General features: G+C 39.3%; 1 protein-coding gene across 4 annotated transcripts in view; it reads right to left on the bottom strand.

Moving 5' to 3' along the window:
- Positions 1-266: 266 nt before the first annotated feature.
- The window catches only part of znf827 (zinc finger protein 827), a 72,013-nt gene continuing 58,322 nt past the window's right edge, over positions 267-13,957 (bottom strand). For 2 of the 4 annotated variants that reach the window (XM_067496583.1, XM_067496584.1), the window contains 6 exons: positions 13,915-13,957; positions 12,569-12,740; positions 11,400-11,566; positions 7,583-7,792; positions 6,950-7,127; positions 267-4,383 (listed from right to left, as the gene is read on the bottom strand). The exon at positions 13,915-13,957 is cut by the window's right edge and continues 95 nt beyond it. In XM_067496583.1, the coding sequence (XP_067352684.1) occupies positions 3,372-4,383; positions 6,950-7,127; positions 7,583-7,792; positions 11,400-11,566; positions 12,569-12,740; positions 13,915-13,957 (1,782 nt within the window). In that variant the 3' untranslated portion in view covers positions 267-3,371. Of the gene's footprint in view, positions 4,384-4,737; positions 4,789-6,949; positions 7,128-7,582; positions 7,793-11,399; positions 11,567-12,568; positions 12,741-13,914 lie in introns of all 4 variants that reach the window. The other 2 variants (XM_067496586.1, XM_067496585.1) reach the window with 2 other exon arrangements.

The following is a 13,957-nucleotide window of genomic DNA, read 5'->3' as shown; positions in this document are numbered from 1 at the left end:
AAACTTAATCCACCAAGATTAATCGGTGGGACAAATACTAGTCAGATAAAATGGAACTGGAACTAACAATAGTTATCAATCAATAGGTATGATGGGAAGTATTTTAGATTAAATTTTCTGTATCAATTTTCTAATAATTCATTCATAGTTTTTCAGACAATAATATGAAGGGAACCATTTGTTTTAATTAGCAAAGTGAAGAAGAGATACCATTCAATTTTTAAAAAATCTGATAATACATTAACAGATAACACAGACAACTGATGTAATATCTGATGTAAGCTTTACTTTCAAATCCTGTTACATTTAGATCTGGCAAGTTTAACATAAAGTGATGCCCAACAAAACAAATACAAAACCAAAAAAGTACAAATTTTCTATTTACCAGTTATCGTCACAACCCTGTACAGCCTTAACAATGGAGTAATAAAAAAAAGCTTTGTACAGCACATACCAATTTTTAACAAGTGCCAAAAGATAACATAGTTGAGCCTTTTCTAATCATAAAATACAGCTGAACTTAAAATGAACTGATTGTAGACAGTGCAGTGTGATGCAAACTAAATGCAACCAAGGGAGTTAGTTTTTAAACACAAGTCCTAAAGAACTAGAGCGAGGGTAATGTCATGCATACTCTGAAGTGCTGAAAAGGTAGTCAAGGTTGAGAGAGAAAAAAAAAAAGTCACTGTGCTGCGCACAATTGGGCAAAATAAACAGAATAAGTGCTTAAGAAAACAGTTTTTCAGAAGGATACAGCCCTGTTGCCTATTACACTGGGGGTAGGTGGGAAATAAAGAAGTGCAGCCATTCATGATTACACTGCATTAAAAGGCAGACATTTGTGTCAGAAGGGGACACATTCTTTTTCTTCTCTTTTTTTCTTTTAGACCCTGACAATTAGTTTAACTCATTCTCAGAAGTCTCAGGTGGTTTCCTTCCACCAAGTGGCACTAGAGTATAAAAGATAACGTAGATAGTACAAGGAGAGTGTGTGTTGGATTGATGCTCTATTCACTCCAGAAACAGCATGCCAGACATTAACAGAGCAAAGAGGAACAAACAGCAGTGTAAAGGGGGAGACAATCCAGGAGGCAATTGCTCCAGATCAGGTCGTGACGGATTAAATCCTAACATCACATCCTGCAACAAGTAACATTTTGGTCTTGACAACTCCTGTTCTCTGTCCAATCAACATTTTCTGACATGATTTGTGTAGAAATAAACAAAAAGCAACAATTTGTTATAAGGAAATGCATGAGTAAAACAGAAAAAAGGAAACAATAGGGAAAATAAAAAATAATCCCTTTACAAATAAGGGATTTTGGCTTAAAGACCACATAGCAACAAATGCGCAATCAATAACAGATAAAGCTTTTTTTGAAATAAAATGCGGGTACTGTGCTGCCCCCGTTTTGCAAAACATACTTCTTTTTGAGCATTTTGCGGATAAATGCATACTGTATTCTCATAATCAAAAAGTGCAGCACTGTGCAAAATTGGCTATCACAATTTAGCCTGAGACCTTTAGTTCCCAGGGAGAGCTTGACCTCCACTGTCTAATTCATGCAATTTGTATTCATTTACTTTCTCAGATTTCGCAGAAGCAGACCCTTTTGCACTAAGAGAAATGACTACATGTGAAGGTAAGGGGTGTTCATAGAGCCATTTCCAGCAACTACTTTCTACTTCACATTATTGTGACGTGATAGATCGAAGTTTGCAATTGAAGAAAAAAAAAAAAAAAAAACACAAAACAAAACAAATCTATTCAAGTGCGGTTGGCTTGAAGTGTAACTACAGTAAGTGCAATTAAATGTTGACAAGAGGGAGGAGGGGGTAAAAAGCAGTACCATGTCTGCCGGCCTAACAGAAGCCTGTGCCACTGAACACAATGCTGGCTTTGCTTCATCATTGCACCTACAGGAGATTTTTTTTTCTCACAATGGGTTAGCTATGAATGTTAGTAGAAAATGCTTATGATGTAAAAGGCTCAGTATAAAAAAAAAGTAAAAAATTAATGAGACAAAAAAACAAAACAAAAATAGACACAGAAGGCCACCAAACACACTAACTTTCCCGTCTTAACCAGCACAGAAGACGTCCCTGTCCACACTTCTGTATCGCTTTTTTCCATGTACATAAACAAAAATACATTCATTCAAGTCATTTTGGAACAGTTTTTTCTTCTTTTTTTGTACACAAAAATTACAAAAAGCTCCAAAAAGCACCATTGAATCGGCCTGTGGTGACCCTGGCTGTAGGTAGCTTGCTAACCCAGAGCTGGTCACCTCCACAAAACAGTTCTCATATATCTCTTCTAAGTATAGGTGCGTGATACATAGTGCTGCATATAATGCTGCACTGATATCCACCTGGTCTCAGAAATAATTAATGTTTCCACCTTGTCATGCATTTGTATGTTTCTGTGTTTTCACTGCTTATTCCCTTGCAATTGGTGCAACGTCGACATTTAACATTTATATTCAAATTATTAGTAATAAATGTTTCTTATAGGTCAGATGCAATATTGTCAATATTTACATTAGCACAGCTTATATCCTGTTTGTTGAGCTTACAAAAAATTAGAAAGTAACCTATTTAGTCTAAACATTTCTTCTGAGACAGATGTGATATCAGGCAGCAGCTATGCATAATATGGTTTCACCATTATACAAAAAAAAAAAAAAAAAAATTAAAAAAAAAATCAAAGATGGGAAAGGCTACAAAACTATGTACAAGATTGATAAATAAGTGCGTGGTTTGAGGCGTTGCTTTGGAAACGTGCCTTTTTTCAATGAAAAGCATTCCGTTTCATTGGTTCTATCCAAGTTGCACCGTTTACACTTCTCAATATGTCAAATTTTGCTTTCTAATGACGTCAAAGCTAATTGAAACACAGAAACAGGCATGCTATTTTGATGCATAATAGCAATAGACAAAAATGCACTAAAATATAGCACTTGCAAGTTTTGTTTAGTCTTTTTGAACTCATGGTCAAACGACTAAAGAAAAATATCTATAAAACTGACATACATTAGTTTCCTCAGATAATGCAACTGGGTCCAGGTCATTCAGACATTTAAAAACAGAAAATAAAAGGTAATAGAGAGTAGTAGTTGAAGTAGTAATAATTCAATTGATAGAACTGATAAGAAAAGCAGCTTTTTCGATATAAATGCATTTTTAGCATGTACAGCCTTTTTCTCTTATAAATGTTTTTTCTTTTCTTCAATATGTTTGTCTGGTCCAGCTTATTCTGCTGGTTTGATTGGAAAAAAATTATGCTCCCACTGCAGTGGTCAAGTGTCATTCACACCACCATCCAAGGAGTGAGGGGAAACAGCGAGGGAAAGAGGAGGAGGAGGGCGAGGTCAAACAGTCTTGGCCGTCTCCATCAGTCCCAGGTAGGCCAGGAAGGAGTGTTTGTGGGAGGTGGGTGAAGGGGGAGAGCGGGTGGGGGAGGCCGACTTGGAGGAGAAGAGGAGAGGAGATGTGGCGGGCCACCATCTGGAGTGGGGGTGTGAGTGGAATGTGAAGCGGCTGTTATGGGTGAAAAGGGTGGTGAGGGGGATCAGGTGAGCCTGGTCGCAGTTCCTGTACTGCTCAAACATGTGGTGGGAGGAGGAAACAAAGAGGGAGGGGCTGCTGCTGCTAGGACCACTGGGGTTTCTGGTGGCATCGCTGACTAAACAGTGCAGAGGGACAGAGGGGTCCAGTTGATGGGACTTGCCCAGTTTGAGTGACAGGGCAACAGACTGGAGCGCCTCGGATGCTGTTAGACTCATCAGGGGGCTGTTACTGCCACTCCCTCCACTGCTCCCTCCTCCTCTGCTGAACAGGAAGCTCTCCTGGCACTTCCGGAATGGCAAACACCCTGGTGAAGTTCCCTCGAGAGGCAGTTCCTCCTCTCCTGCTTCCTCATCTTCCTCCTCATCTTCTCCTCCTGCTAAACCTCCATCCAGTCCCCCTGACCCACCACTCTGGTGTTTCTTGAGGTGGCGGCTAAAAACAAAGGGGTGTGTGGTCGTGAAAGGGCACTCTTGGCAGCCGAAAGTCTGGCGCGGCGCATGTTTCAGCTTCTTGTGCAGGTTGAGGTTGTCCTTGCGCTTGCAGCTGTAAGAGCAATGGTCGCAGTGGAAGGGCCGCTCACCCGTGTGCACACGCACATGCTCGATCAGCTTATTTGCCGTCTTGGACAAGTAGCCACACTGCTCACACTTGTAGTGATTGCCCAGGCGGTGCCCACGCATGTGGGCCTCCAATGAGGCCTGGTCGGGCCACAGTCCCTGGCAGATGCGGCAGCGGTACTCCATCTTACAGTGCGTCTTAAGGTGGCACTCCATGGCCGCTGGACGATTGGTGGAGTAGATGCAGAAAGGGCACCTGGATAATGTGACAAAAAGGAATCAAGGCAGGGGGGAAGGACACAACACACAAAAGCAAAGACAGTTGAAGGGGACGTGTACATTCAAAGCTACATAACACAACTTGAAATTTAACAGCACAAAATGATGAAGAGGAGGAGGACATGTAAAGGAAAAGTGTGTTTCAAGTATGTTTCTGTGTTCTCATGTTGGTATGTGTGGCAGTTTAATGATGGGAGAACTGAGATGATCGGGTATGTGTGTGTGAGAGGGAGGTGGGGTGACAGGCTGGAGAAAAGACTGGAGCAAAGACTGGAGCAAAGACTGGAGCAGGAGGACATGAAGGGAAATGAAGGAATGGAGTGGCACTTACATTTAAATAGCACCTTTCATCTGCTCTGGGCCCCAAAGCGCTTCACAAACCCTGCAGAACAGAATCACCTCAGAAAAACCTCGAAATGGTCAAGGCCCTCTCTCCCTTGCTAAACACTCCTACATATATAGAAACACTTTACATTGCAGTGTATACAGGTGTACGCACTGGACTGGGGAGGGGGAAGTCTTGATCTGGACTTAGGGGTCAGAAAATGACTGAAAACTAAAAACCAATTTGCCCTGAAGATGCATTAACTTTTTTCTCCAAGTGCTTGACTAAATCCTGCTTCTGCTACAAAATATACAGTAAACGTGATTTAGATAAATTAAGAGACTGTGTAAACCTTAAAAAACTGACTGTATAACAAAAATATAACATTATACCAAATCAGGTAATTTAAAGCAGATTTATGAACATTTTAAACAAACAAACAAAAAATGTATTTCTCTCTTCCGTTTTTTTTTCTTTTCTAAATCAAATAAAAAGAGACTAACATATCCACTACTTGTTTCTTTTGAATTATGGCTTAAAGAAATCAATCTCTGGCTTCAAAAACATTTCAACCAGACAAAAGACATATCACAAATTGTTAGGAAACAAATAAATAAATCACACACTACAGCTAGCCACAAGTCCTAGTTGTTAATGATTAAGAGATGCTGTGTGAGGGTCTTTGAGCTATGAAGGGGCTTCTTGTGTGTTTGTGGTCTATTATCCAAAGAATTTGTAATAAACAGAAGTCAGTGTAACTCTGTTGCCAGCTTCCTAGTATATATATTCAGTGAAATGCTACCATTTAGCAATTTTGAGAACATCCTAACTCCACTGATGGCTGCACAGAAAAAAAATGTAGAACACAGATTTTGTTTATGACAAGATGAGGTGATATTCATAATGGTAATCAATGGTTCTGCACATGCACAGACTGGAGTTATGAGAACTCAAAAACAAAAAAAAGGCTGAAGTGAACCTTAACAAAATGCCCTACATTAGGGACTTTTTGTATTTTTTATTATTATTTGTATGCCTAGCACCTTTTTCCCCACCCTGAATGTTTGTGACAATACTGAGACTAGACCAAATCATCATCAGTGTGTGTTGTGAATTTTGAGGCAAACAGCTGGGCTTTACTTTAGCTTGACAGGCCTGAAATGGGAAATAAACATGTTACAGCACAACAAAGGCTCCTGTGGGACTAGGATATAGAGATAAAGAGGAAAGCATGTGAAGGGACCAGAGCCACAAACAATAGGGCTGCCTTATTTATTAACAATCTAATATGCATACACATGTTTTAGTTCATTATTTTTGTACACTGTATATGATTCTGGAGTGTCTGGGATGCAACCTTTTTATTTGGTAATTTTTTCCGCCAAAAATGCCTGCTGTGTTTTAGATGTGTGGATGTATAAGCCTGAAAGAACCTATTATTTTTGTTACGATAGACATTCAAACTGAGTGTCAGTATCCAGTCTATGATCGTACAGATGTGATCAGCTGACATTTGTGCTTCCACAGTGTGTGAACTGGCTTCTAACTTGTTATATTCTATGCCAACAGATTTTTATATAACAACCCGTACAGTATATTGAGTGTCTGTGTTGGGGGGAAAGCAGGTTTCTGGAATGCACGTATTTTTTTTTTTCAGATATTTTTCTTTGGCACGGGCTGTTAGCTGTGGGCAGTGAAACAACAGACCCTGAGGGGAAGCCCGTTTCCATCTATGTTCCACTCTCCCTTCTGTTCAGAACAGCCACTGCAGATTCATAGACCACTGTCTAATAAGTTCTACTTGCCAAGAGAGGCTGTCAAGCAAAACTACAGCTTGTATCGTTTCATGTGCTGGCTGCAGATAATGAACTAAAGTGACGTTATCAAATTCAGGATAAGTGGCTGAAATTAATGCATGTATGTGTCTGTCTTATTATTATTAAGTTTACAGGTATCAACTGTATGGACCTTACAATTAGCTTTTATTCGAACATTCTAATTAAACTGTAGATTACTTTGCACTTACAGTAGGTTCCCAGCTGAGAGCTTCAGTTTTACCTTTTACTGAATGCCAAATTTAAATATGTAACTACTGCACCCTTTGGCCATGGTCTGTGAATGTGTATGTACTTTTGTGTGTAGTGACTGGAGAGGGTAGGGTTGAGGCAGGGGAGGACAGGTGGAGTTAGGAACCTCTGTCTGTACTTGCTTTCCTTACTTGAGCCCTCCGGAGGGGACAGTGTGGCACTTCTTGTGCTCCAGCAGCTGCTCAGGTGTCTTAAGGAACTTGTGGCAGACGTCACACTCAAACATTCGCGTGATGAGGTGGATCTGCAGGTGCCGCTCGTACATGCTACGTGTCTTGCACACAAAGTTGCAGAAGACACACTCGAAGCCTGGAGAGGGCAGAAACAGGAGGGAAATGTGAGTTACCACCAAGTCGGTTTAAATATTTTTAATATGATCATTTTAGTAAGCAGAATTGCGTTGTGCTCTTAAGAGTAAATATAACTGAAATCTTCGAGTGATTCTAGAAACAGACACAAAAGGAGTTCAGATATAGACAAATGTCAAAAACTTTGCCCACCAACATACTTTGGATGTAATTATTATGAGATATATAGGCAGGATTCCCAGTTAAGTTTGCTTTGCCTTCCAGCTGTTTAGCACCACACTTCCTTTAATTCAAGTAAGTTGCAGTGTTAAATATTTAATAAACAACACCTATAGTCATTCTTTTAAATAATTTTCGTGTTATGTTGTGGAAACTTGATCACATTTTAAATTAAAATGTTTAGGGGTTTTAAACGATTCCATATATCTGGTTACAAAAGCTTTAACATTTCTTTGCCTTTTTCAGACTTGTCCTCAGTTCCTGATCCTGAGTGGCTTCCGGAGCTGGACTGGCTGCCTGCAGAAGAAGGTGGAGCAAGCAGGTTCTTGAGTTCTTCATTACTGTGGGTGAGGTCTCCGCTCTCCGAGCTGTTGAGTGAATCGCTGAGGGCCGAGAGGGACGAGGAGGTGCTCTTGGTCTCACTTAAGGGACTTCTTGAGGTTAGACCTGGAAACAACATGACAGAAATCATTACAAAGCACTGTAGGGCAAAAACTGTACTAGCTCCAACTCTAAAGAAAAAAAACGGCACAAACATAGAAATTGTGGTTTATACTTCAAGCAGAAAAATTTGTTTCAAGAACCTTGTCATCACGTATACACACTGACTGCACAAAAACGGAATACAAGCAGGCAGCCTTGATAGTCCTGTGCTCTGACTAAGGCCTTGCTGCCAGTCCAATCAAGAAGCAGTGTGCTTTTATTGATCCCCTTCACTAAGTCTGCAATTCACTGCGAAGAGAGAGGGAATTAGATGGGGAGGGGTGAGGAGCATGGGTCATGGCCGAAGGAGCTAAGATGGCGGGAGCATCTCAGGGCACAGCTCAACAAAGGGCATTCACTCAGGAGGGAGTGAACGGAGAAAGAAAAGGCAGCACGGATCCTAAAATGGTTGACCTATCTTTTAATACAAGCATGCACACAGAACTGACTCTGAATGTAGCAGAATGTACACACGAAGCGCACATTTTTTTTTATACACAAGGAATTCTATCATATTAAAGGATGTTTAATTGCATCTAATTGAATCTAAATATACAGTCTTCGCTTTATTTTGAATGCAGCTGTGAACCAGACTGAGCATGTCCTCTCTGCAGTATATAACATCTATGTAATTTGTCTTAGAGCATGTCTTACAGTATTCTAAAGGCTGATTCCACAGAAACCAAGTAAAAGCAAAAAAAAAAAAAAAAACATGCTGCTCTGAGCCAGTGGGCATTGACCTTGAAATATAACTTAGCTTACAAATATTCAATTTTCTCTTTTATTGAATAACATCTGTGACTTCACAAGTGTAGGGGAGTAACACATTACCAAAGTAATGCATTACGTAATATATATGATCATAGTAACACAGTAATAAAACACATTACCTTATAAGTTAAGTAACATTATAAAAGGTTCCTCTATGCAGTAACACACAACATGTTCAAAAACCATATTGTGTTTTTTTTTTTTAAAACTTAACTAAAGGTAATTACCAGATCTGGATTCTACATCTGTGTTTTGGGATTGTGCCAAGCACTTCAGGTGGGGTACAGTGTTTTGTCTTGACAATTTCATGTCAGACTGCGCAGAAACTAATGTCTCCCCATTCTGTAGCTGGAAGGTGCATAGCAGTTGGAGATGAATCCCCACCACTGGGGAGGCTTTTAAAAATGTGATGGAGGATGTGTGGATAGTACCAACAGTATTTATAAAACAATAGCGGTATCTGTCAAAGCATGAGCGGTGAGTTTTCAGTTAGGTATGAGCTCAGGTGCAGCTAATTTTGTGTTGAAGCAGGTTTAGCGCTGGGCTAAACCTGTAGGTGACATTTGGCAGGTACTTTTGTACAGTAAAAGGTTCCATAATTTTTGTTTCTAATCGGTCCAAATGTTAATTCTTGGACTTTGCTAAAGTAACTAAAATTGAAAAAAATTGCTGTCTTTGAAAGTAATATTATAATTTAGTACTTTTAATTGACAGTAATATATTACTTTTGGCAAGCAATTTCCTCAACTCTGGACAGAATTATTCATATACAGTAATGTGCAAAAGTTAGTAGGCCTTCATTTTGAAATGAGAGAGTAAAGATTAAAGTAAAAAGTAAAGAACATTTTTAATTATTTATCACTTTTTTCATTTTTCTTTACTATATTTACTTATTTATGAAATATAGATCATGTAATATTATTTAATATTGATTACTTGACATTTTGTTGCTTATGATGATAATACAAAATTTTTACTTACTGAATGTGCAGTGTTATTTGCATCCCCTTACACTGAAACTGCATGTAGGGCAAAGCAAACCTAAGCCTTAACTTAGTAGTGTATTTAAAAATCCCCCCTGCTAAATAAAAAAAAACTGTGTGCATTAAATAAATTCTTTAGTTTTAATCCCCCCCCCATTAAAAAAAAAGGTGGTATTAATTTGCAAATGATTATAGGAACAGAAATAAAGATCACTCTGTCTTTCCAAATATGAAGGGATGGATTTGCAGTAATGGTGTCACATTATTCACCTTTCCTCCCACTAACATGGGTGTCCACCCAATATTTTCCCCAATGCAGAGTTGTTACAGGAGGTCAAGCTTGAACTGTGACACCTGCTGAGGGGCATGCCATCACTTGCCTGGATGTGTCCATTCAAACAGATACCTACATAGGTTTTTACAATTTACCTGGGTCTCAGTTAAGTGGTGCACTACTCACATGAGCTTCTCAAGTTTAGACACTTTATCCAAAAAAAAATTATTCAAATCTGCTTGTTCATAAAGGTGACTATAAAATCCTCCTGTATGTTTGTGTACTTGCTTGCATTGTCCTTCTTGTAGGACTGAGATAAATGCCAAGTCCGACTGAGAGACTTTAAAGATGGCCACAGTGGCATCGTAAACCCAGCTTGTCTCCAAAGGACCCAAGGCCTATTGATTTTTTCCCCCTCAGGCACGATAAGGGCCAACCTTCTCAGATAAACAAGGCCACTGTGGCCTCTGAAAGACCCCTCAGCTGTCTAGGCCGGACAATCCCACCCACCCACACATAAACACAACAACAACACACACATATTGAGGAACAGTGAAAGAGCAAAACATCAGCAATAAACTAGACAAAGCTGTTTTAGACAAAAACACTTGTATCGACCACTAGGAGTTCAGACCTGCAGCTTTTAAAAATGTCCAAAGAAGGTCGAATGGAGGAGGCTTGTTTGTGAAACTCTATTCTTCTGGCCGTCTTTCTCTCTGTCCTCTGAACTGATAGTCAACTGTGTGTTTATGAATGTGGTAATCACTGTAAAAAAGCCAGGCCAATAAAGAACAATCTGTAAATATTTGTCACTTTTTTCCTTGTGGTGGTCCTATAAGATGAAACTAAAAGTCAGGTGAACATTGGCAGTAATTTAGCTAATGAATTTTATCATTAGCTAAATGTGTCTTTTAAGAAAGAAGACACATTTTTTTTAAATATGTATGATAGTAAACAAAATATCTTTGGCTTTTTCAAAACATGAGCACGTAAAACTCTTAATATGGGGATAAAGCCTTGGCTTTTAAATTCAATTTACACACAGATTCATTCAACAATGTTAAAACTTGCCCTACTTTGCTATTAAAGATTTGGGCCAATTATGCATAAAAGCACCTATAACCTCGGAGCCAAAGGTTCTTTAACCTCAGGCACTGTGTAAATTTCAACACCATGTGTTGGTGCATGGAGCCAAAACAATAGAAAATGTGTCACTGTCCAAATACTGCACTGTGTTTCTATTCTAAGCTGTGAACAAGAGCTACAGTGTGGAACTTACCTCCTACTCTAACATGTGAGAGTAATTTTGAAAATAACTCCATAAATCATTTTTCTAGAGGCTGAATTGTGTACTTTACTACTATCTAGTACATGTTTGAGAACCCTGCAAAAGCAAGATGAAACACAACATTACACTGAAGCTAAAATGATTAAATCAGATGAATATCTAAAATTGTTTAACAGAAAAAAGTGGACTAAATGATGATGAATTATCTTATTGCTCAGAACCAGTGGACCACCAACAATACTGAGGAATCTGTACCTGCATGTCCAGTACTAATGTGGTTCTTCATGTCATTCTCCTCCATGCAGACGTAATCACAGACGCTGCAGCAGAGTGAGAACATCCACTGCTCCTTGTCCACATGGAGCGACATGTGGCTGACAAACTGGGCGTTCAGCTCCGTCTGGAAACCACACACATGGCAGCTGGACAGAGAACAGAGAGGAAAAGGAAGGAAGATGGCGAGAACGAGGAGAGGGGCTGTCAGTTTAAGTGTTATATTATGCCTACATAAATTGGTAAGTGGTACAGTGTGGACACATTTCTTATTTTATGATTGGGATTTCTGAAAAACACTTTTTAAAAAGATTTAACTTATTTGAAATCATTAGCAACACGAAAGTATTAAAGCAGTGGCCCAAAATTTTGGGAATTATGCCTATTTGCATCAACAACATTATGCCTGCAGGGAAACTATTAGCTGCAGCTTGTACCTTGAATGTATGTAATTCGTGAGCGAGTGCTGAGTCTCCAGATACCCAGAGAAACAGCACGTTTCAGCTTCTAAATCATAACTATCCTTTGACAACACAAATTTAGAAAGTATATTTCAAATCTTCATAAAACTTTCTAGTTAAAAATGTAAAAAAAACAGTACTTCCATCAAAATGTCTACATTTTATGGACTCTTTTCATCACTGTGAGGGTGCCTTTTGATCAATGCAGGCTCAAACTCGCTACGCCTGACCAAGAAATAGTTCCGCTTGTAAAGCCAAAATTAATGTGTTAGTTAGCAAACTGAAGAGCCGTTTATGGGCTGTTTTTTACCTCTGGACTGCGCCAGGTTAGCGCTTTCCTCAGTTTTAGGCTAAGGTAACAACCAAACTGCAAATAATAATTTAGAGGATCAGATAATGAGTATGGTATTGATTTTCTCATGCAACTTTTGGAAAGAACAAAAATAAGCACAGGTCCTAACATGTCAAACTAGTCCTTTAAGTTCAAATAACTGTTTCACAAAAGATAACAGATTAGTGAAATGAAATTTAAAAATATATTAGGATTTAACTGTGCATTTAGCAGCACATTTTAGGATTAGGATTGATTAAATTGCCATAATTAGGCCCAGGCCTAGTTCCAATTTAATGATATTGGCTTAAGACACCCTAAACAGAGGTTTGTGTTGTGTTTAGGTCTGTTATTACTACCTGTAGTAGTAGGGGCAGTTCTTGCGCTCAGTAGAGTCGGCTGTAACAGCGCTGACGATCTGCTCAGCATCTGTGTTGACCAGCTTGACAGAGTGGATGGTCAGGTGCTGATTGAGGTTAGCCCTGCACTTTGCAGCGTAAGGACACAGGTGACACTTGTACTTCCTTTCTTCTGCAAGCACACACACACACACACCCTGTTTCCGTAAACATTACCTTAGCTGATATTTCGCTAAGCTTAGCCTGTAAACCTTTAAAACAAGCTTAAACCTAATTACTTAATGCCTAACCCTGCCTCACCTTCACCTGACCCCACCCGTTACTCTGATCCCAAGAAAACAAAGAAACATCAATTTGGATGTTTCCAGGTTTTCCTACACGTTAATATGAATCTGAGACATACATAAGTATAATTATACCTTATTTTCAAGCAATATGAAAAAAGAAAATGCAATAACACAAATTTTTCTTCAAGCTCCAAACAAATGAACACAACACATCTTCTCGCTCTAGCTCCCCCTCAAACATGAACACACACCATTTGCCCCAAGGACACGAAGCCAGGCAACCTTTATGTCGCCGGGGAAACCAAAAAGACCATCACACTGACATATGCCCCTGCTTCTGCTCTCTGTGGTGTGGCCAAGCTGTTCGCAGCCAACACTCTCAGATGGTGTGTGTGTGTGTGTGTGTGTGTGTGTGTGTGTGTGTGTCATGTTGTGTGCACACAGAATGTGAGAGCATGTCCAATTGTGTGGGGGCATTTTGTACACAAGTCTCTATTTGTGCACTTAGCAATTTTGTCTGCTATCCCAAGTAGGTTGCATTAATTTCAAAATTGGCATTAATTTTCTTTAAATACAATTATGCAAACATTATTGTATTTTTAATTTTTGTTTTTTTTATAATCACAATCAAGAGAGGAATTGCAGATGACAGCAACTGGGTAGAATTTATTCATTTGGAACAAAGACTTTGCAAGTTTGCAAATAAAGTATAATCAGGAGGGGAGGGTACAGCTTCGTCCTGAGAAAGTCTCCCACATGAGTATGAGACAGAGAGTGAAAGACGAACCAATCAAAGCTGCATCAGAATTACTGGTGTCTGTGTGTGTAGTTACTCCGTTAGGCACTCTTCTAGCTGGGTAATTAGACGGGCAGTTCCCAGTGAGACTAATCATGGTAGTAATCTCTTTAAAGGAAGAATAATCTAGTCTAGTCAACCTTATTTACTTGCTGTGGGCACCACAAGCATGAGTATATATGCCTGAACCCAGCAGCTCATACTGTAGCTACATATTAACAATGCTATGCAAATGTATAAGCCAGTGTGTGGTGTTTATTTACCGGTGTGTAGAGAAAGATGTCTAGAAAGAGTTTGCTGTCTACC

The sequence above is a fragment of the Channa argus genome, chromosome 3 (genome assembly GCF_033026475.1).
Source record: "Channa argus isolate prfri chromosome 3, Channa argus male v1.0, whole genome shotgun sequence".
Taxonomy (NCBI): Eukaryota; Metazoa; Chordata; class Actinopteri; order Anabantiformes; family Channidae; genus Channa; species Channa argus.
Note: the sequence above shows the minus strand (reverse complement) of the source record. Positions and strands in the feature narration are given on the sequence as shown.